The 24,131-nt window shown below is 35.6% G+C and overlaps 1 protein-coding gene across 1 annotated transcript in view; it reads right to left on the bottom strand.

The window, feature by feature from the left end:
* LOC149908272 (putative transporter svop-1) overlaps positions 1 to 13,953 on the bottom strand; it is a 30,380-nt gene extending 16,427 nt beyond the window's left edge. The window contains exon 1 of the mRNA XM_090101697.1: positions 13,777 to 13,953. Coding sequence (XP_089957823.1) covers positions 13,777 to 13,800 — 24 coding nt within the window. The 5' untranslated portion in view covers positions 13,801 to 13,953. The remainder of the gene's footprint in view (positions 1 to 13,776) is intronic.
* Between the last annotated feature and the right edge of the window lie 10,178 nt (positions 13,954 to 24,131).

The following is a 24,131-nucleotide window of genomic DNA, read 5'->3' on the forward strand; positions in this document are numbered from 1 at the left end:
CATTTATCGAGGAAGGCTATAGGGCATATATGATGATATATGCCCTATAGCATAGCCCTATATGATGATATAGCCTTGTGAATGATGATTCATCACGCTAAGATCAACAGAAGCGGAGCAATGCGGGTGAAACCGCAGGGCGTAGCTAGTCTTACATAAACATATTGACCCTATATTGATAATAAATATATATTTATTTAATTAGTATTAGTAAATGCACATGACCTCACTTTGAACTAACCCCAATAGATCGATCTATCTCCATGAAATCAAAAGTATTATAGTTAAGATCAAAAGGAAATTTAATAGACTCAAATCTTTATAAATTATTTTTTTTCCTCATGTTTTGCATAGATGTTATTTAAATATGCATTTCTTAGAAAATTATATGAGATTTCTATATTTTGTCGAATCATAATGTGTTAGTTGTAGCCATCGTAATATTAAATATTTCTTTTTCCTCTATCCTTGATTTTTATACACATTTAAGATACATACAGACCTACATTAAAGTATAAGGGTAAAAAAATTTATGAAATTATTCATTTAAGAGTTTTTAATCACAAATAACGATCAAAGTAAATTATAATTCACTAATGGTTTTATTTAATGGTGCGTGCGCATGATTTACTTCAGCACATTGCGTGTATATTGTGTCATAAATTTGATCGAACAGTCAGGAGAAAGTATTTTTTTAATTGTTAAATTTGCAAATACAAATTAGTTTTTTTGCAAGAATATTTAAATGTTTTATTTAAATAAGCTATTAATAAAAAAATTAAATCTAATGTAAGTAGGTATATTTTTGTCGTTACAAATAATGACCAATATTTTTTTTGTTTGACTTCTGTATATTTGTTATTTCCTGAATTCATAACAGCTAATTATAATTTTATTTTTTAAATCATCAATTTATAATTTATGTGAACTAAATTTTAATATTTCTTATTATTTATTGTTTAAATGTAAAAAAATGTAATGATTTACTTACCTTTCTAATTTTTAATTTTCAAAGACAAAATCACAGCGCATGTGCTCGTGCGCGGTTCGCGGAACATAGGCAGAATTCGCGCGTTTTTTATTAATTTATATCACGACGAAGGGAAATTATTATTATCATATTATACTATGATAACGGACGATGCCTTCATTGGTTTATCTTATTCCTTTCTCTACGATAATACTTCAAACTTTATTGGAATAAAAAAAAATGTTTTGTTTTTCACAATTTAAGTTATCATTTTGATTTTTGTTTTAATAATTAAAGTTTGGAAATTTAAAGGATTTTTTGAATATTAATTATACACAAAGACTTTTATTTAATATTTTTTTTTTACATTGCTTTGGTTAGGTTTTATAACACTCGTGGTCAAACGTAAACTACGCGGAGTGACTGTTGTATCTATTGATGATAATCACGTAGTTTTTATTATTTATACGTCATAATCGTCACAATATTGATGAGTGTTAAGTGTATCCGTCAGTTAAAATGGAAAATAATGTTAATTTATCTACCCTTAGGCGCGGGTCAAACACAAGCGGCGCGGGCGCGGGCGTGCCATAAGCGCACCTCTTGAATCTGTTTTGCACCACGTCCTTCTTATACATTTTGTATGAAAGAATTTTGGAAAGGCGACGAGGCGGCACGCCACGGTTGCGCCGCGGGCGTACCGCAGGCGCGCTTCCCCCATCGCATCCAAATAGAGGTCAATTCACGGTCATACACAATCAAAAACAAATCGGGTGGTAGGAGACGGTAGCCTGTCAGTCAAAAATGTGTTCTCTCTGTGTGGAATTATATAGAGCTGCTATTACATACCCTTCTTCGTTTTGTTTTTAAAGGTGAATTGAATTAATCGATGAAATGATTTACACAGGTGATGGCAGTAGGGAAAGTGAAAATGAAGAAGAGCATAATGAAAGTTCCCATGTATTTACAATGTCAGAAATAAAGATAATCCTGATTTTGATTGTGTTTTTTATTTATTTGTAATTGTAATAGGTAATATTGTGGAATGATCAGTACTGTAAATACTTTTGAACTGAGATTTTAATGATAAGATTTATATGGTTTAAATGTAAACTTGTGTTTGAAAACCATATTTTATCTATACCTACTAATATTATAAAGAGGAAAGGTTTGTATGTATGTATGTATGTATGTATGTATGTATGTATGTATGGTTTTCACGCATAAACTAGGTACTGGACCGATTTTGATGAAATTTGGCACAGATAATCTTTAGACCCTGAGAAAGAACATAGGCTACCTTTTATTGCGAAATATGTACCACGGGCGAAGCCGGGGCGGACCGCTAGTACAATATAAATTTTGTGTTATTTTAACCTTCTTTTCTTCCATCATTACACCAGTACTACTTTAAAATTACTTTAAAAGTACTATAAAATTTTCCAAGTAAATTCCAACATTTCCAACAAAGATATATTTGCAATCGTGGGATTATCCTCGCTATTTACTTACAAGGAATTATCAAAACAAAATCGTTACTTTCAAATTAATGTTAATCTCTTTTAGCACAAAAACATAATTTTACTAAATTATGCATGAAGAAAATGCATTTAACCACTCTATATGAATATCATTTTCGGACGCCAACAGCGCGCCCGATGCGCGCCGGCAGCGCGCCGCGCCGCTTGTATATGTCCCGCGCCTTATCCGTTAGTGAGTTAAAATGTATAAACCAAGGTATAAACGGGCTTGCCGCCCGCGGCTTCCTCCGCTTTGTCTAAAAAATAATACTAGCTTTCCGCCCGCAGCTTCGCCCGCGCTTTCAGAGAAAACCCCGCATAGTTCCCTTTCCCGCGATTTCCGGGATAAAACCTATCCTATCTCTCAACTTGGATCAAACTGCACATGGTGTGCGTATTTTATTATAATCGGTTAAGTGGTTTAGGAGTCCATTGAGGACAAACATTGTGACACGAGATTTATATCTATTAAGATATACTACTTATCTACTAAAACCTTACTCTAGAATTATCTATTAAAAAATACCGCATAAAAATTCGTTGCGTAGTTTATAAAGATATGCTTGTAAGTATGCTTATAGGGACGTAGGGAATAATTAGACTATCTGTAAGAAGGTAACTTTTGCAGGATCCTGAAGATGCCCCGTAATTGTTTCATAGTGAAATGGCACGATTTCGACTAATTTTAAATTGGGTGTATTTTATTTTTTTTAATTGTTTGTTCCCAGCAATACCTACGTTATTATTAAAAACATTTAGCAACATGATTGATTATACATATACATAATTATTGGATAAAATCATGCGTAAAAACCACGTTAGAAAAAATATTTACATGATGATAAAAATTAAAAACTGTTTAATATTATTATTTATGTAATTTTGAATTAGTTAACGGTTATACAAATAGACACGTGAGCCTGTCTTTGCATTAGAGTCTAGGGAAATCAGAGCACAGATTAGAGTCTAGGGAAATCTTTTGAACGGTTGAACCGATTTTAATAGGAATTTTAGTGGATGGTAGAGCAAGGTATTCATTAACATTTTATCACATAATGTTGACAAAGCCGAATAGTATATAAATACATATTTCTAGTCTAGATTTGTTGACGTGACAACGTCTTATAATTCGATAGCCGGCTACACGCACGAAAAAACATGACTCATGCGGCGTTACCTCGCTCTGAGGCGTTCCGTAAGGCTTGAAGTGCAAGCGAGAGCGCGGAACGAGCGACAAAGAAGCACAATCAGCCGTTGTCACGTTCAACTATCGTCAGTAAACCGACTTTACAGACAACCAATTTTTTACTATTTGCACAGACGTTTCCGTTTTAGTGACTTTTTAATAAATTACATACATATATGCATGTAATATCTTGTTACTGTTATTATTTATTCTCATTATTGTATTGGAAAACTTTGCGTGTCGAACAGGGATGGTCACGAGCAAAAGTAACAAACGTGCAAAAATCTTGTTTCTAAAATATTTGCGTGATTTTTAAATAATTACTGCATATCGGCACATATCAATTGTTTTTTTATGCAAAAAAGTTTGTTAAAGTTTATTCGTAAATTCGAATAATAATTCATGTTCATGAAAACATCAAAGATGTATTATGATTCTGTTACATTAGCACGATTGTTTTTAAAAATGAATTTTTACCGTAAAAATTAAAAAGGAACAATTTTCCCTGAAATATTATGTTTCTTACATCTTTCAATATGGTAATTAGGGCATGCACCCGGGTTTACCCGGTTCCGAAAAACCCGGGTAAACCCGGGTTTTTTGATGATCTTGAGAACCGGGTCTGAATTGTATGAAACCCGGTTCTCCCGGTTCCGACCAAAATATTAAGATATAAAGTATTATTTATAATTTGCTGCATTATTTTAACAAATTTATTCTATCTGGCAACGTCAGACTCACGTGCATCGCGAATTTTCGTGCCACGCCTCAAGCGTGTCTCTGATTGGTTGTCTAACCTTAGATGCTATAAGTTTCCTACGGGTGTATTACCAAAAAAAATGTGTGTGTGTACTAGTGTAAACACGTAAGAAGTGAAACTTCTTTATGACCTTATTTTTCAAAAAATAATTTACTACATATATGGAACTTTACAGAAATACGTCGAATCACGCGTGCGGTAGGGATAAGAAAAAGATGGCGCGTAACGGAAAAATGTCACGCATAACGAAAAAATGTTACACTAAATTTTTTTCCAACTCCGATAAAGAAATTTCACTTCAAAAAAAAATTAGTCTTCGAAAATGACAAAAATTAGGCTACTGAAATATTTTGATTAGATTTGTCGTGAATTTGAAAAACTGTTGATTTTACTGTTTCATATAATGATCCAGTCATCTTTTTGTTTTTGGTATCAAGCTGAAATTTATATCGAATACTCAAGTCTTCGGTCCCTTGGTGCTGTGAAAAAGTCAAACTCACAAGCCAACGAACGCATCAAAAGATACAGCCGTAAATGCTGAAAATTTTCGCAAATTTCGTCATTCGCATGGGACTCAAAACCTACAGGATACTCTCATACTCTCATACTCTCACACAGAGCCTTTAAATTTGGTAAAAGTAACGTCTCATATCACGCATAGATAAAGGAAAAATTACTAGAAACATAAATTTTAAAGTTACAACATTATAAAAAATAGGTTTGTTCGGAGCCCTCGGAGTGCGTGTCCGACTCGCACTTGGCCGGTTTTTTGCTTTACAGTTTGCAGTTAATGAATAAGGTTTAAGTTTATATGTGATATTATGATAACAAGGTACTTTTATAAGACTGATAAATAAACAGAAGTATTGAAATTTTGTTTCTTTAATAATTTAATAAAATAAGACACAAGCCGCGTAAAATAAAAGGCCCATCAGGTACTTTTACAGTTACTTTTGTTTAATTTCGTATTTTTTTCCGAGGTATTATAAAAGAACCGGGTAACCCGGTTCTACCCGGTTCTGAGCTCGATTTGGAACCGGGTTTCAGAAACTTGGAACCGGACTCGGTTCTGCATGCCCTAATGGTAATTCTTATTAGTTGGGAAGAGTAGGGCCAATGAGCGCAATACGCATCAATAAAATGCATTAATCACACTGTATCGATAATAAACGTCTAAAAACTATATCTAGTATTTTGGTTTTATGGCATTCAAATGCTTTATAAATATAAATTTATAGAGAATAGAATAAAAATTATATTCTTTATAAATTTATAATAATAATCTATTCATTAATTCTATCTATTATTATCTATCGGTAATCTTTAGCCAGTTCCTATGATCCACACTTATACAGCTTACCGCCCGCGGCTTCGCCCGCTTTGTCTAAAACCTAATAAATTATATACTAAAACCTTTCTCTTGTATCACTCTATCTTATAAAAAACCGCATCAAAATCGGTGGTTTAGTTTTAAAGATTAAAGCATACAAAGGAACATAGGGACAGAGAAAGCGACTTTGTTTTATACTATCTAGTGAAGACTATCATATAGTTATTCTTCCACTGTTATGTTAGATTATTCTGTATTTTGGAAACGATTGCGAAATTCTCAGTATTTTGCATACAATAATAAAGAAGAACAGTTATCAAATCATTTGAACACATAAAGTACGATTAAAAATAACAGTATTTAAAATCCTACATTGAAATCACATAAACCAGCGGGTAACTTGAGACCTAACGGTGCTTTAGGATTCTCAGATTTAGTGCCTAAATAAAGTACCTAAGAGATATAAATTATACATTTATTTACTGCAGATTTCCTGGATTCTTATCGATATGATTTGATTCAATTGATAAGTTAAATGTTGTCTGGTTTTGTTTAATCTAAATCCAATTTTTGGACAGATATTTGTCCAGATAATTTTCGATATGGTGAATACTTTAAATAATTAAGATACATTGATATGAAATTTAGTACATAACTTTTTTACATCTCCTTATTGTACATACTCTTGAAAACTGGTGGTTAAGGCATTTAATCAAGTTCCATATATTTTTTCACTCTTGTCAATTCTTTGCTTTATTGTCCACATCAATCCTTTCTTTTTAAAGTCGGTAATATATTTGCAGAGACGTAAGATCTACGCAAACGTTCATGGGCGGTGGTAGTGCTTACGACGAGCTTTTGACAAGTACCTACCTATTTGCATTTAGGCAATATATTCAGGCCCTAAATTGCAGATTCGATTAACGAGTATTATGCAATGGAGTGACAATCATCCAACCCACCATGCATTAGAAGTTTTTATTTTTGATATTTGATGAATTTAATATCTTTGGTTGAGATCTAGATTGGAGGAAAAATCGTTTATTTATAATTTCATTCGCACTGCATGATTTCATAATATAGCTGACCCTACAAACGGAGTTCTGCCTTACTTTAGGGGTATGAAAATTTAACGTTGACAAATACGAAGGCCTACTATATGCATGCAATTTCATGAGAATCGGTAGAGCGATTTCGGAGGAGTTTGTTGTTTGTGATGTATTCATTATTTGCCCTGTGTAGTAAAGATACTAAAATCCTATCTATCAATGATAAAATAAATAGGTATTTAATTATCATACAATTGAATTAATGAATGTCGCCTTTTAATTCATAATAATATCTAAGGTTGCATCATTTTTGAACACTGAAATGAGTAGTAACTTTACGTAACTTTTTCATAATAATCTCATTTGAATCTAAAATTATCCAAAAACCATTAAAAACAGTTCAGCTGATCTAGAATGGTGGTGTAACTACCTAATAAAACGGAAAAAATCAATCATACGCGCGGACGAAACTGCGGGGTGTAGCCAGTATAGAAATAAGAAGATCATATTAGTTTTTACTGTGTAATAATGAACCGCGCATCGGGATGCAGGACAAGGGGCTTGAGCTGAGTAAAATCGACCAGCGCTTTGATGAGACGTATTTTTTATGAAATATAAAAAAATATACCGTCAAAAGTGCTCATTGGTATTTTATATACCTACTATTTTCTTTTTATTATTTTTAGTGAAAGCACCATGACAATACAATCACTGCAGTAGGAAAGGAAAATGAAACACATTAACAAAGTAAAGGCATGCGATAGAATGGCCGAAGATTACATTCTTTGTCACCTCGCAGTTTTCAGTGAATTTTCCTTTACGGAAATAGAAGAATGACAAATAAGGTAAATAAAAAACTATATTTCTTTTACAAATCTTTATTCCCAATTTCCTGTTTACAATGTAAGAGTATGATTAGCAGCGATTATACTGTCATACTAATAACCTTTCAAATTATTCCATTTTCCTATTTCTCAAGGATGCCTGGAAGAAATTGCAACTGATTGATAAGGCTGCCAATTTGTTTTTCACATATGATGTGTGTTGATTAATGCTAAAAAGACTGATCTCAAAGATTGTGAAATTAAATAATAAATGAAATAAACTACTTGGATTTTGGATTTTATTGTGTCTATAAATCTACCCTTACGTATTAGAGCTTTTGCTAATTTTAGTCTGTAACGTGCCTTTTTTTTAGTGGGGAAATCTTGTATAACGTGCTTAATATTATATGACCTTAATTTAAAATATTAAATACTAGCTTTCCGCCCGCGGCTTCGCCTGCTTTGTCTAATACATAATAAATTATATACTAAAACCTTCCTCTTGAATCACTCTATCTATTAAAAAAACCGCATCAAAATCCGTTGCGTAGTTTTAAAGATTTAAGCATACATAGGGACATAGGGACAGAGAAAGCGACTTTGTTTTATACTATGTAGTGATGATTATCCTTAAAGAGCACATATTGTATAAATCTATGTGACTATGTCAACATGTTGGTAAAGTTATGTTCTAAAATATATGCGTAGATTTTTAAATCTCTATTTCCTTCATGACGGTTACAATTAAGGTTACAATGCATCCATTTTATAAAATGGTCTTTATAATTTCTACATACCGTTCAGACAAAACCTAACGAAAATTTGACTGTTTATTTTTTATTCATTATTTCAGTTCTGAAAATATGCATGTGCGTTGGCGGCAGTTACCAACAGGCGAACCAGCTCTATGCGACTATGATTAAAAAAAGAAGACGTGTGGCACTAGGGGACTGCCGCGGTACAGCTATTGCTTGCTATGCCTTCAAGCCACACCTCCGCGCCCGTCGTAGTGGGGAGCGTGAGGTTTTTTCGTTACGGAATTTCTGAATTCGGTCCCCGCGCTCAAGACCCGCGATAGAAGCTATGCAATAGCTTAAAAATACCCATGTTCATATTTTTATATGTTTTTATCTAGATACTAAGGACGTTTTTTATCTATTTGACAATGGTATTGATAATCCATAATAATATTTAATTGTAATAACTTCGAGTGCATTTATCGCGTGAGAGATAGATTTTGGGGTCAAGAATACAATCAATGGCCATCTTTCAATTAAAATATTAAGTTTAATTATTGTCGCCATACTGTTTTTGTTTTCTATTATTAAAATTATTTCAATCGAATTGTGATCATCGATAGATGTTAATTTTATTTTTACCTAGATTTTCTCCTTTTTTTATAAGAAATGGGTTTCGCAAATATGTAATGATGGGATAAAAATTTGGCATAAGTATTATATCAATTTGCATACCAAAAAATCAAACAAAATTACTCGTAGTTCACTACTTAGGTATATTACGATACTAATCTGTTAAAAATATTTCAAATCGTCATTCAAAATGATTACTTTAAAATTGATGAAATCAAATTAAATAATCTGATCGTAGGTAATGCTAAAATCGATTTTCATGCTTTTTAAGTTATCGATTAGATCTCGGAGACTAAAATAAAACTCGAGGTTTGGGAAATATGAATATAAACTCGATCCAACTTAAAATCTACTTGAGATCCTTTTATTTTAATAATATCATATCATATCCTTTTATTTTAGTAATATATCTTAAAACTATTATAAAGGTGAAAGTTTGTAAGTATGGATGTATGGATGTTTGTTACTTTTTCACGTTAAAACTACTGAACCGATTACAATGAAATTTAGCACACATATAGAGGGTAACTTGGATTAACACATAGGATAGGTTTTATCCCGGAAATCCCACGGGAACGGGAACTATGCGGGTTTTCCTTTGAAAACGCGGGCGAAGCCGCGGGCGGAAATCTAGTACGGTCATAAAACTAAAGACTATTAAAAATAATTATAATGTAAACACTTTAAAATCTTTGCGTTATAGCATAAAATATATACGTTACATCATTAAATTTCGTAATAAATGACGGGACAAGATAAAGTTATCTTTTGATAAACAAACATATTAAAAAGAGCATCAACTTTTATCAAAATTACAAGTATTTATAGGTAGGTATTTCAAATTATTTATTGTAGTATTCGATCTATACAGTACGTAAGAAGTGAAACTTCTTTATGACCTAATTTTTAAAAAAATAATTTACTACATCTAACTTTACATGAAATACGTCGAACACGTGGTAGGGATAAGAAAAAGATGGCGCGTAACGCAAAAATGTCACGCGTAACATGCGCGTAACGTAAAAATGTAACACTAATTTTTTTTCCAACATGGGGTGCAATGGCTGTATACCACCTAACGGCCAAAGCCAACCTCACCTGCTCGCGGTGCACCCTGCCGATCAACGGACGAGGCTCTGGCGTTATTTTCTAGAGTGGTAGGACTACAGCTGCATATAATTTTTTATTTATTTATTATATGCAGCACAAATGGGCTGTAGTCCGTCCGGCGCGATACCACTATCTCACAAAAACCGGCGTAAAGCGTTGAGCGTTTCGCATAGGTGAGTGAGACATTCCGGAGGCCCACTTCCCCCCCCCCCCCCCTTTTCCCTTTAAAATCATGGCAGCGGAATTAAAAGATTTATTACCCCAGGAGGGTACCAACACGCAAGGTGCTGGAGAATCCCTCCCTGAGCACTTTTGTTCAGGCTGCCCTGTGTATTCTGGGGAGGGCAAAATCCCGCTCAATACTCAAGCACGAGGCAATAAGAGCAACAAGTCCTGTGCACGCCCTTCTACGCTCTGCGTCAACTTTTGCAACATCAGGGGCTTACACTCAAACATCAATGCCGTCCACTACCACCTTGAGACGGCGAAGCCGGCCTTGCTCTTTTTAACCGAAACGCAGATATCATCCCCCTCTAATACAGCTTATCTCAGTTACCCAGGCTACAATCTGGAGCACAACTTTTTACCCCGCGCTGGTGTATGCGCCTTTATCCGGAATGATATCTGCTTTCGACGCCTCCGCTATCTTGAAGGTAGGGATCTTTCTATCATTTGGTTGCGTGTAGACTGCGACGACCACCCTCGCGTCTATGCGTGCCTATACAGATCCCATAGCGGTAATGAGGAAACCGACCGACTCATCGAGCATATACAATCGGCGGCAGATACTATGCTCAATCAGATACCCTGCGCTGAAATTGTAGTCCTTGGGGATTTCAACGCCCATCACTCAGAATGGCTTAAGTCCCGAACAACTGACCACGCGGGTAAATCTGTTTTCGACTTTGCTCTTGCTTATGGTCTTACTCAAATGGTACAATCGCCAACGCGAATCCCTGATGTTGAGGATCATACGCCTTCCCTGTTGGACCTACTGTTGACATCTCACCCGGATGGCTATCAGGTCCATGTTGATGCCCCTTTAGGCTCATCGGACCACTGCCTAGTGCGGAGTGTAGTGCCAATCTTGCGCTCTTCACGGCCGGAGCGTGTTGGCCGTCGACGCGTTTGGCACTACAAGTCAGCAGATTGGGATGAGATGCGTACATTCTTTTCGTCCTATCCCTGGGGCCGTGTTTGCTTCTCGGCAGACGATCCTAGCACCTGCGCAGACTCTGTTGCCGATGTGATACTTCAGGGCATGGAACTTTTTATTCCGAACTCTGTTGTACCCATTGGTGGCAAGTCCCAACCCTGGTTTGGTCTCTCTTGTAAAACGGCATCACGCCGAAAACAAGACTGTTACCAGGCCTGGGCTAATGCGCTCGTGTCTAGTGATCCAAACGCCCATACACTTAAGAGAGAACTAAACTCGGCCTCTAGGTCCTTCAAAAGAGCAATTGCAAAAGCAAAGTCAGAGCATATTGCTAAGCTTGGCGAGAAACTTGCCCGACTTCCTTCGGGAACGCGCGCCTTTTGGGCACTCGCCAAAGCTGTGCAAGGAAACTTCTGCAAGCCTGCACTACCATCTCTGCGCATGGAGAATGACTTGTTGGCCCACACGGCAAAGGAGAAGGCCGATCTTCTTGGCTCCCTTTTCGCCGCAAACTCGACTTTGGATGACATGGGAAACTCGCCACCTACCATCCCGCAGTATGAGGGCTCTATGCCGGACATCCGGTTTACCCAGAGCGCTGTGCGGAAAGCACTTTTTGCCCTAGATGTCCACAAGTCGAGTGGCCCCGACAGTATTCCTCCAATTGTGCTGAAGATGTGTGCACCTGAGCTAGCACCGGTCCTCACGCGACTCTTCCGGTACTCCTACTCCACAGGCGTTGTCCCGAACTCATGGAAGACAGCGTTAGTGCACCCAATCCCGAAAAAAGGCGATCGCTCTGATCCGTCCAATTATCGACCTATAGCAATCACCTCCTTGCTCTCCAAGATAATGGAATCCCTTATTAATCGCCAACTACTGAAATATCTGGAGGATCGCCAGCTGATTAGTGACCGACAGTACGGTTTCCGTCGCGGTCGATCAGCTGGTGATCTTCTTGTATATTTAACTCACAGATGGGCTGCAGCGATTGAGAGCAAAGGTGAAGGCTTGGCGGTCAGTTTGGACATAGCGAAAGCCTTTGATCGGGTTTGGCACAAAGCGCTCTTAGCAAAACTTCCATGCTATGGGCTTCCCGAGAGACTTTGCCAGTGGGTAGCCAGTTTTCTCACAGAGCGTAGCATGAGTGTCGTTATCGACGGTTCTTGCTCCGACCCTAAGCCTGTGAATGCTGGTGTCCCACAAGGTTGCGTTCTGTCTCCCACTCTGTTCCTTCTGCATATCAATGATATGCTGCTCAACAGCAGCATTCATTGTTATGCAGACGACAGCACTGGTGATGCAGTTTACACCGGCCGTAGCAATGTCTCTCAGGATCGCGTCATTGAGTACCGGAACAACCTCGTGTCTGAAATTGAGGCTTCTTTAGACGAAGTTTCTAATTGGGGTCGACTAAACTTAGTCGAATTCAACCCGAAGAAGACACAGGTTTGCGCGTTTACCGCTAAAAAGCTTCCCTTCGATGTAACCCCTATTTTTCAGGGCACTCCTCTATCAGCCACAGCTAGTATTGGTATTCTCGGTCTCGAAATCTCGAGTAACGTGCAGTTTTCCTGTCATTTGGAAGGCAAAGCCAAGTTGGCTTCTCAGAAACTTGGTGTGCTCTGTAGAGCGGGACAGTATTTCACGTCGCGCCATCGCCTCAATCTTTATAAGGCGCAAGTCAGGCCGCACATGGAATACTGTTCCCATCTCTGGGCCGGAGCACCCCAACAATACCTCCTTCCATTTGACCGCATTCAAAGGAGAGCTGTACGACTCGTTGGCGAACCGAGTCTCACCGATCGGCTTGATACTCTGGCATTGCGAAGAGATATCGCTTCCTTATGCGTTCTCTACCGCATTTACTATGGGGAGTGCTCTGAGGAATTGTTTGGAACATTACCCACCGCTGAGTTCCATTACCGCACAGCCCGCCATAAACAGAAATACCACCCTCACCACCTTGACTGCTGGCGGTCGACAACTGTGCGCTTTAAACGAAGCTTCTTTCCGCGCACAACCGTCTTATGGAACCAGCTTCCTAGTACGGTATTCCCGAATGGTTACAATCTGGGGACCTTTAAGAAGAGAGCGTATTCTTTCCTAAAAGGCCGGCAACACACTTCCAATGTCCCTGGCGTTGTGGGTGCTTATGGGCGACGCTGAACGCTTACCATCAGGCGTCGCGTCTGCTCTGTTGCCTCCTCTCTCATAAAAAAAAAAAAAAAAAAAAAAAAAACCCCGATAAAGAAGTTTCACTTCAATAAATTATCGCAATATATCTAGCTAAGTACTAATTATTTTTACTAGCTACTATGTTTTTAGCTCAAATATTAACTCTTTAAAATAAAATAGGGAGGAGCATTATTAAATGGGTATTATTTAGATTTACATGGCCTTATAAAGTCCTTATAATTTGATATCGATTGAAAATCCTAAAATTGATTTGTATTTTTCTTTTCGTATTTAGCGTATAGGCAACAGATAAAAAAACATACCTTCATAACAATTTCTTTTTTCATTGTGAGATGGCACTGAACTTATTTCGAATTAAACAACCGCACACACAACTACCACCTACTACGCATTGATCATGCGTTCAACACTTTATATATGTATTTCAAATATTATTTACTCCATTACCTACTTAGAGCATTAAACCTACCTATATAGATAAGACTGTTCTATCCATCGATTAAAGATTAGGTGCCAACTTGGGTGCCAAGCAAAACCTAGCTTTTTGTAGGACTCATGTAAGCAATTAACATTACCATGTTTGGTTTCTTTAATTGGCAATTACAATTCAGCTATTTTTAAATTTGTATACGCGTAAAAACGTTTAGATTTAATTCTTGCTTAACTTGCCTTGTAGTATTTTAATGTCTTGAAGTAACTAGTAATTTTAGAGTTCTCTGTACTTGTATATAAATTTGTGTGGCCTTCAAACCGATAACAGTACAATAGAATTTTACCTTTGACCGGGCATTGTTTAAAAACATACGATTTCTTGATTTCATAATATGATAAATGAAATAGTTTTTCCTCTTTTTTATAACCGCAACCCTAAAACATATGGGTAGATAAAGGTGAATTAAAGTTATATGGAGATTGTGAATCTTCATTATAAGTAATTTAGATAAAAAATCAAATTGATTATTTTTAAACGTATTCATAGATTATCTACACAACCTTTGATCCAATTTGAAATAATTTTATGAAGCAACTGGCTGGAAAATATAAGAGAAGTCAAAATATTAACTGGCTGGTAAATATCAAAGTGTCCAAAATGTAAGCATGAAGGTGCGCGTGGTGAAGCGTGAAGATTTACCGCGCCGTAATTAAAATTCAATTCTAATATTTTTTTATTTTTATTTTAGCCTTTTTTTATCCCAGTTTAGGTTGATAAAAAAGAATCATCATAATAATATAATATGTTACGACTACGAGGTAAAGTAGAGCTGTCGGTAGAGTAGACAGTATTGAGTATACATAATATAGGTATATATATTATCTTCAGCTGTTAGGTACAACAGAAAACGAAAACGTTCTTCATATTTTATAACAATGTATTAATTTAGTCTGTCTGTAGATTTTTAAGCTATAATTGCATAGCTTCTATCGCGGGCCTTGAGCGCGGGGACCGAATCCAGAAATTCCGTAACGAAAAATTTCACGCTCCCCACTCCGACGGGCGCGGAGGTGTGGCTTGAAGGCATAGCCACAGTATTACCATCCTACAGTATGGCGACGAATGTACTTGTGCAGAGAAACGGAGGGGAACTGGCGGGGGGTCGGGCGACGCGGGCCGCTTAATGCAATCACGCTGAGTTTGCATTAACTATCGCGAAGGGACGACGCAGTCGTATTTTTTGTGTAATAATTTTATTATACATAGGTACTTACATATTCTATTATGACGCGCAAAAACTGTTCCGTTTACGGATGTAAATCTACATTGAAATCCCAGAAGGAAAAAATATTTTAGAAAGATTGTATTAATTGTATCTGTTGAATTAAAATCAAAGCTATGTATATGTTGTCCTCATTATTTTCTAATCAGATTGTACGTCCCAATGCGAATGCATTACTTAGTTAAATGGTATAGTTAATATACAATTAAGAACATCCAAAAATAAAGTGTCCACGTAAATAATATTTAGCAGTGCAATATCTGTAATTATATATTTATGAACAAATAATTACATCAGATTTAATAATCGCAATTATTTTGAATGTACATATGAATAAATGATTTCATCATAATATTAATAATCAAAATTGTTTTATTTCCCATTTGTTGCAACCCTAGCGTATTTTCGTGTGGCAGCGTAAGTACCTACGCTGGCGGCGGCATCGCGCGACATCAAAGGCGATTCCTTACTGTAGGAAATAATATTGTAATACTGTGGCATAGCATGCTTTACCGCGGCAGTCCCCAAGTGCCACACGTCTTTTTTTTTTTATAATACAATATAATTAACTACCTGAGACCTCATTCGCACGAGAGTTAAAAAAGCGTTGCGTTAAAACCCGGCGTTGGCGCTTTTTAAACGTTCTCTCTGTGGTTGTTCATACTAACGCTTTAAAATCACTCATGTCTCGTCTCTGGCTTCAGTAAGACGTGGAAATGGTTTCTGCTAAAATAATTACGTAATGTCAGTTGCGTAATATCTTTATGATATTTATATTATTATATTTGCTTAGAATTCCTCGGAAAGTTTGTTCTTAATAAAACACTTGTAGGTACCTACTTAGGTATTTGTTCAAACTCGTCATCGATAAACATGTTACTTAAAGGAATATGATAAAAATACCTACTGTTTTAATTTTTATATGTTAGGTATATTTGAAAGAAAGAAAGAAGGAAAGATTGGCACTAGCGATTTGTGTTATTAAAAGACGAAAAAGAAAACAAAAGGCATTCTGGGTAAGGTTGGGTCGCCTAAGATCGGATGTGACATAAGATCGGATGCATGGAATAACTCGCAAACTAGGCAATATTCTCTACTGCTACCAACACTACTAGATCCGCCATTTTGTTCTGCCCCTCTCTTCACTCTGCGGCCGGCCAGCGACCAGACGGGACGTGTACACAGGTGATTCAGCAGAAAAGGTGTATTTTGTGGCGAAAATCGTCGATCCGATCTTACCTACAAAATTTTGATGGCTCATTGTGGAGAGTACTTTCATTGAAATAATGTAATTAATTATTTTGGGGCAGAATTAGCGAATCCTCTTTCCATCTGTATACTTTGATTACGCCTAGGACGTTCACAACCCAAGATCCGATCTTCCCTCCCAATGCCGAAGATCGGACCGAAGTTTAGCTCTTGACTGCGCCTTATGCAATAATGCGCAATAATTATTAACTTTTAATATATTTAACTATCCAATGACGCTATGACTATCAGACCTTAGGTACATTTTCATTATTTAGTCCTAGAACACGGAGGATAAAAGTTTGAGAAACTTAATTAGGATGAGGAGGGAAGACCGGACTAAAAAAACGCAATAAAAAAAAAAAACTTCTTTGTCAAATTTTTTGAGGAATTTCCTGACTCAATCATTGATGCTCAATGTATGGACGTAAGTCCGGATGTTTTCCTAATGTTAACATTATTATTAAACGCATAGAAGTGAAGATACTACATAGTCCGATCTTCGGCCGAACTGTTATTTTCTTCACTATGGTAAGTAGAAAAAAGTCTGCTTTTTAGGCTCTAAATTTGCTTAGATAGATAGCATCTACGCAAACCAAAAAATTAGGGGTTAAACAGTATTTTCTTGTCATCAATTTACAGTTGACCGCAACAGAAAAACGACATCGAATCATGAGAAATAAAATAAAAAATACAGTACGTATAAAATTTTCGGCATATGCGTCCGATCTTAGGCGACCCAACCTTACATCCTCTGAATGAACAGAGATACTTAAAAGGGCAGTTTGTGACACTGTACGAAGAGTTAAGGCAATACCCCGGAATTTTTTTAATTATTTTCAAATGTCTATAACGATTTTGAATACAGGAACGGACGAGACTCCACATCTATAATTAATAGTTCGGGATCAACAATCCACGACATCGTATCGATTTTCTGATGATTATAAGCACAACAAACACGTGCTACCGCTGAGCGAGCGTGCGGCATACTGAACCATAGACTATATACTTAATACAGAGATACTGAACGCAGCGCCGGCGCTTTTTTAGCGCTCGTCTGAATAATAGTAAGAAGTATCCTATGGTCTATTTTATTTAACGCCCAACGCCGAGCGTTGAAAATAGAACACTGCGCGATAAAAAAGCGTCGCGCTTTAAAAGCGCTGACGTGTGAACATATACTTGGGAATGCATTTGTTCTATTTGGACGCTTTTTTAACGGACGTTAAAAAAGCTCTCGTGTGAATGAGGTCTTATAATAAGGTTAGCAATTAATTTAATATCTACATTCTACATTTACGTGTTATTGTAATTTCCAACATGTTTATTTACGTTAATCACGATAATATTCAATAAAGTGAGAAACAAATAAATAAACAATGATAAGATATTATATTTGTTAGACCTAATTCACACGAGAGCTTTTTTAACGTCCGTTAAAAAAGCGTCCAAATAGAACAAATGCATTCCCAAGTATATGTTCACACGTCAGCGCTTTTAAAGCGCGACGCTTTTTTATCGCGCAGTGTTCTATTTTCAACGCTCGGCGTTGGGCGTTAAATAAAATAGACCATAGGAAACTTCTTACTATTATTCAGACGAGCGCTAAAAAAGCGCCGGCGCTGCGTTCAGTATGCCGCACGCTCGCTCAGCGGTAGCACGTGTTTGTTGTGCTCATAATCATCAGAAAATCGATACGATGTCGTGGATTGTAGATCCCGAACTATTAATTATAGATGTGGAGTCTCGTCCGTTCCTGTATTCAAAATCGTTATAGACATTTGAAAATAATTAAAAAAATTCCGGGGTATTGCCTTAACTCTTCGTACAGTGTCACAAACTGCCCTTTTAAGTATCTCTGTTCATTCAGAGGATGTACCCAGAATGCCTTTTGTTTTCTTTTTCGTCTTTTAATAACACAAATCGCTAGTGCCATTAATTTAGTAGGAACCATTTCCACGTCTTACTGAAGCCAGAGACGAGACATGAGTGATTTTAAAGCGTTAGTATGAACAACCACAGAGAGAACGTTTAAAAAGCGCCAACGCCGGGTTTTAACGCAACGCTTTTTTAACTCTCGTGTGAATGAGGTCTTACTGATGAAAACAATGCTTGTTTCATAGATTGTCTGTTTACGTGCTAGAAATACAAAACTATTGAAACGTGAATTTAGAACAAAAGTAAATTGAAACTAAATTTACTTTTGTTCTAAATTTAATAACAAATTTATCAATTTAAGAGAATATTCGAACATATTATGAAAGTCTCTGTAAACTTATTATATAAAATTCAATTTAAAACATAACTACTACATAGTAATAATAATTAAAAAAGCTCTTTGCCAAATACATCTTAATATATATAAATCTCGTGTCACAATGTTTGTCCTCAATGGACTCCTAAACCACTTAACCGATTATAATAAAATTCGCACACCATATGCAGTTTGATCCAACTTGAGAGATAGGATAGGTTTTATCCCGGAAATCCCACGGGAACGGGAACTATACGGGTTTTTCTTTGAAAACGCGGGCGAAGCCGCGGGTGGAAAACTAGTAGCTTCATATTTAATAGGGAATAGGGATACAAAATATAAAACACAGCATATTTTTTCTAATTTCGATTTATTTATGTACCTGGGAATTGCATTACAATTTCATCACATAATCTTATCCTAATCAGTCTATAAATTAATACGAAACAATTAGCAATTAATAATTTCACATGCCATTTATTTTAAACACAATACGTATCTTACTTATAATGTTATCGATTACATACGGTGATCAAACATACAATTTCATCATTTTTATATTTTATCTTATCTACTAAATTAAACTACTCTAGAAAGTTTTGATACATACTATCATAATTCAGAATACCACATGATTATAAAGTGTGCCATAAAAAATATACAGTGTGTCCCACTGTTGGTATACTAAGCTCAAAGGAGGTTATAGTTTTGCATACGCTGAGTACGTCAAAATACTTATAAAATTCCAGACGCATTTTTTTTCAAATATGTAGATGTATTCCTAAAACTCTATGTGAAGCTAGAGAAGAAAACATGGATTTTCAGAAAAAATTTAGCAAAAAATTTTTGACTTAATTTTGTTGTTTAAGTATTTTTACGTGATCAATGTATGCAAAACTACAAGTTCCTTCGCGCTTAGTATACCAATAGTGGGACACCCTGTATAGTTTGCTAATCTATACTCATATTATAAAAATGAAGAGTTTGTTTGCTTGAACGCGCTAATCTCAGAAACCACGTGTCCGATTTGAAACATTATTCCACTGTTAGTTAGTCCACTCATCATCCTGCTAAGACCAGAGCGGAGCAATGCGGGTAAAACCTAAAAAAATGGTCTCTCGAGTTCTCTAATGAATAGGTATGAAAATTTATCCATTTTTTATATACGGAATTGGATTACAAACATCTAAGTTTAAGTATAATATTACAATAACGAACTCAATAAGATAAGATAGGGCAATAAAGCAAGAAATGATATTTGCAGACGTAATAAATTCGTAATAAATATATTTGGAAATCAAAAACTGTCCTAAGGTAAAAGTATATAAAAATACAGATTATTAATGCTGAATTATGCTGAAGAGTTTGTTTGTTTGAACGCGCTAATCTCAGGAACTACTGGTCCGATTTGAAAAATTCTTTCGGTGTTCGATAGCTCATTTATCGAGGAAGGCTTATAGGCTATGTATCATCACGCTACGACCAACAGGAGTGGAGCCACGGGGGTGAAACCGCGCGGAGCAGCTAGTTACTGATATTCTTTTAATATGCGTAATTATTATGATCGTCAACCATTTACTAAGTCGTATTTATTATAGATTAATTATTATTATTATCTACAGTAAAGCTAGATGAAAACTTATAATTAAAGTTAAAATAAAATAAAATATTACTTAATGGAAACGTTATTTCACGAAATCATTTTATTTTTAATTCGAAGTTCTAAGGTTCTGGTTCTTAATTACTTTTTTTTTGTTTTTGTTTCTACTACTACATATAAACTTATTTTTAGTATCTATACATATAATCTATACATATAATAAAATCGTAGGAAAGTCAAAACTGTACATTGAATATTTTTTTAAAAGAATACATAATCCATGATCTATAATCGATATAGAAGCCAAAAATATAGTTTTTAGAATTTTTGTCTGTTTGTCTGTTTGTCTGTTTGTCTGTTTGTCTGTATGTTTGTCCGAGCTAATCTCGAAAAGTACTGCATAGATTGACTTCAAATTTTGCATGAATATTACTAACAGGTCGTGTGAGGTTTTTTTAAACATATTATCATGCTATCACCTCCGGGGGAGGAGCTGTGAACCTTTACTTTTCTTACGTATTCCGTGTACTACGACAGCGTACAATCTAAAGACTCATGTTTAAATGTTGTTTTTGAGTAAGCCATGCTATTATCTAGCTTTACACTATAAAAACTACGTCATTTACGTAATTTGGGCAGAGAAACTGTTTAATGAATCTTTGTACTATAAAGACAAATTTGATTCAGCGCCATCTATGAGATTTCGTAAAAATCAAATCAATTTACATGTTAACACTACTGAACACAATGTTAAAAATTAATAATTTAAATATAATTATGTTATTTATTTATTTAACTCTTTAACCCATAATAAATCTTCCCTTCCCTATAAGGTGCGCTTATATAATTCGTGTGAATATACTACATTTTTAAAAGTGAGGGTAGATGTATATTATTTTAAGTCAAACTAGACACCATTACAGTTAATCTAATATTGATTGTGTTCATTGGTTACATTTTTAAAAATCTTCGTGTTTTAATAATTCGATCACGAGGCGGGACTCTAATACAAAAAGGTTATTATTTATTATTATTATTATTTATTGAAATTATTCTTACAAATTATTACAATAACCTTTCCTTCATCATTTACATGTTGTTAGTAAAAATATACTTTGACTGTTAATACTTTTGTTCAGTATTTATCTGTATGATTATTGCTTGGTAATTAATATATTTTCATGTCGTATACCTAATTATAAACATAAGTGTGATGTGAAACTAGCTGGATTTATTTTTACATACTCACAGTCTTATATTTTGTGTTAATGTTAAAATAGTATTAATAGTGTAAATCATAATATTTTTTCAAAGTTAAAAATATTTCCTTTTTTAGGGTTCCGTAGCCAAAATGGCAAAAACGGAACCCTTATAGTTTCGTCATGTCCGTCTGTCCGTCTGTCCGTCTGTCCGTCTGTCACAGCCGATTTACTCGGAAACTATAAGTACTACAGTGATGAAATTTGATGGGAATATGTGTTGTATGAACCGCTACAAAAATATGACACTAAATAGTAAAAAAAAGAATTGGGGGTGGGGCCCCCCATACATGTAACTGAGGGATGAAATTTTTTTTTTCGATGTACATACCCGTGTGGGGTATCAATGGAAAGGTCTTTTAAAATGATATAAAGTTTTCTAAAAAACATTTTTCTTAAAGTGAACGGTTTTTGAGATATCAGCTCTCAAAGTCGTAAAAAGTATGTCCCCCCCCCTCTATTTTTATAACTACGGGGTATAAAATTCTAAAAAAAATAGAGGTGATGCATGCTAATTAACTCTTTCAACGATTTTTGGTTTGATCAAAGTATCTCTTATAGTTTTTGAGATAGGTTGATTTAACTGTAATTTATTATATTTGCTGCTACGGAACCCTTTGTGCGCGAGCCCGACTCGCACTTGGCCGGTTTTTTTCTGATGGTGTTGCCATCGCATTAAACCGCGCTGTCGTTTCGTTCACAAAAAGTCATGTTATTAGGACCGAATATGTAGCCGCCTCAACTTACGGAAACGAGAGTAACCTGCGTTGTCTGTTAGTTATTATATATTCGAATTTAACGTTACATGGAAATTGGAATCTAAATATATGTATACCTATTTATATTAAATCTGTAGAGGTCAATTCTGCACATGAAATATATTTCCTAAATAACTATCACGAGGTGATTAGAGATCGACATCGACGTCAAAAATGTTTGTCCGTCTGTCTGTCTGTATAACCGTTATAGAAACAAAAACTATTCGACGGATTTAAACGAAACTTGGTACAATTATTTTTCATATTCGTGAGCAGAGCAGCAACTCCATTTTTAAGCTTTCGTCGCGTGTGCGTTCTTAATGCGTGTATCTTAATGGTTAAAGCTACACAGAAATCAAGTATGAAAGAAATGTTCTCCATATTATATAAAAAATATCTCCCGACATCATAAATGTCTATCTTTTATGGTTGAGCTTAGGAGTTCAAAGCTTTCTGATTATATTTGTCTACTAGCTGTCCCCGCGACTTCGTTCGCGTGGAATAGTGACTATGGGACCTATGACCATGGGCTCAGGGTGGGGCAACAATAAAAAATCATTTTTATTTTCATGCTCCCACTCCCGCGCCCACTCGCACTCCCACGCCATATGCCACGTTCAGTCCCAATCCCACGCCCACGCCCACTCCCCTTCACAATTAGTACCTACCAGATCAAAGCCAGGGTAAGCGCCCCACCCAGCCCCACCGTGGCTACGCCCATGCTGAATTACTACTTAACATACAATTATTGAGTAAATACGTACAACCATACTGTACTGTTGTACTACCATAAATAATTAAAAGAATTGTTATTAAAATTTCTTACTAAACTGAGCTAAAAAACTTACGTACCAAATTATTAAAGAAAATCAAGAAATGAAATGCCTAACCTATACCAAATAGTTACTACATATTGTAATTAAAAATTATGATTAGTATATAATATCGAAAATCAAAAAAGAAATGCCTAACTAATTCTACGTAAAATTTCTTTTAAATTATGTCATATTATTTTTTAGGAACCAGGGGGGGGAGAGGAGCAAATTCTATTTCCTTCCTTTCTTAAACGGATGTTTTTAATAATCTATGGTGTAGCCAGTAGCCACTGATCAGCTTAATCGATACTCAGTTTTTATCAAATCCAGAAACAAATCCAAATTAGATCTTTCCTGTCTCACGCACGTAACTAAAGGCTGAAGAGAGAGAGAGCACGTAACTAAACCGTTTAGACGAAGAAAAGTGTATAGAAAAAGGAATAAATAATTTCATAAACTTCCCGACGATCTTTAAAAATAAATTATAACTTTCATTTTTTTCATTCCCACTTTTACCCCTATGTAGGTATAATAAGTGGATGAACCAATTTTGATACACTTTATCTAAGAACCAGCGTCGGAAAATATTCTGCCTAACAAAAAAAAACCGCATCTAATTCGGTTTACCTGTTAGCCAGCTACGGTGCCATAGACAGACACACACACACACACAGGAATACATAGCGGTCAAACACATAACACCAGTCTTTTTGCGTCGGGGGTTAAAAATATAATACGACATAATTTAAAGGACATTTTATGTGGAAAATTTACCTATACACGGGTAGATAATTTTTGAAACAAAAAAAAAATCGCAGTAGGATGAAACCCATTAGAAAAGGATATGATAAAAATGTAAGGAAAAATAAATTACGGTCAATCGGAGTTCGGGAAGTGGGAGGGGGGGAGCTTTTAAGAGAAAAAAATGGTTTCTCTCGATTTCTCGATAATAATAACACCTGCTAATTTTTTTCTACATATTTTAATTGTACAGACATCACTTTT

The sequence above is a fragment of the Colias eurytheme genome, chromosome 5 (assembly GCF_061535395.1).
Source record: "Colias eurytheme isolate Ceu_HAF_F1 chromosome 5, ilColEury1 Martin Lab GWU primary, whole genome shotgun sequence".
Lineage (NCBI taxonomy): Eukaryota > Metazoa > Arthropoda > Insecta > Lepidoptera > Pieridae > Colias > Colias eurytheme.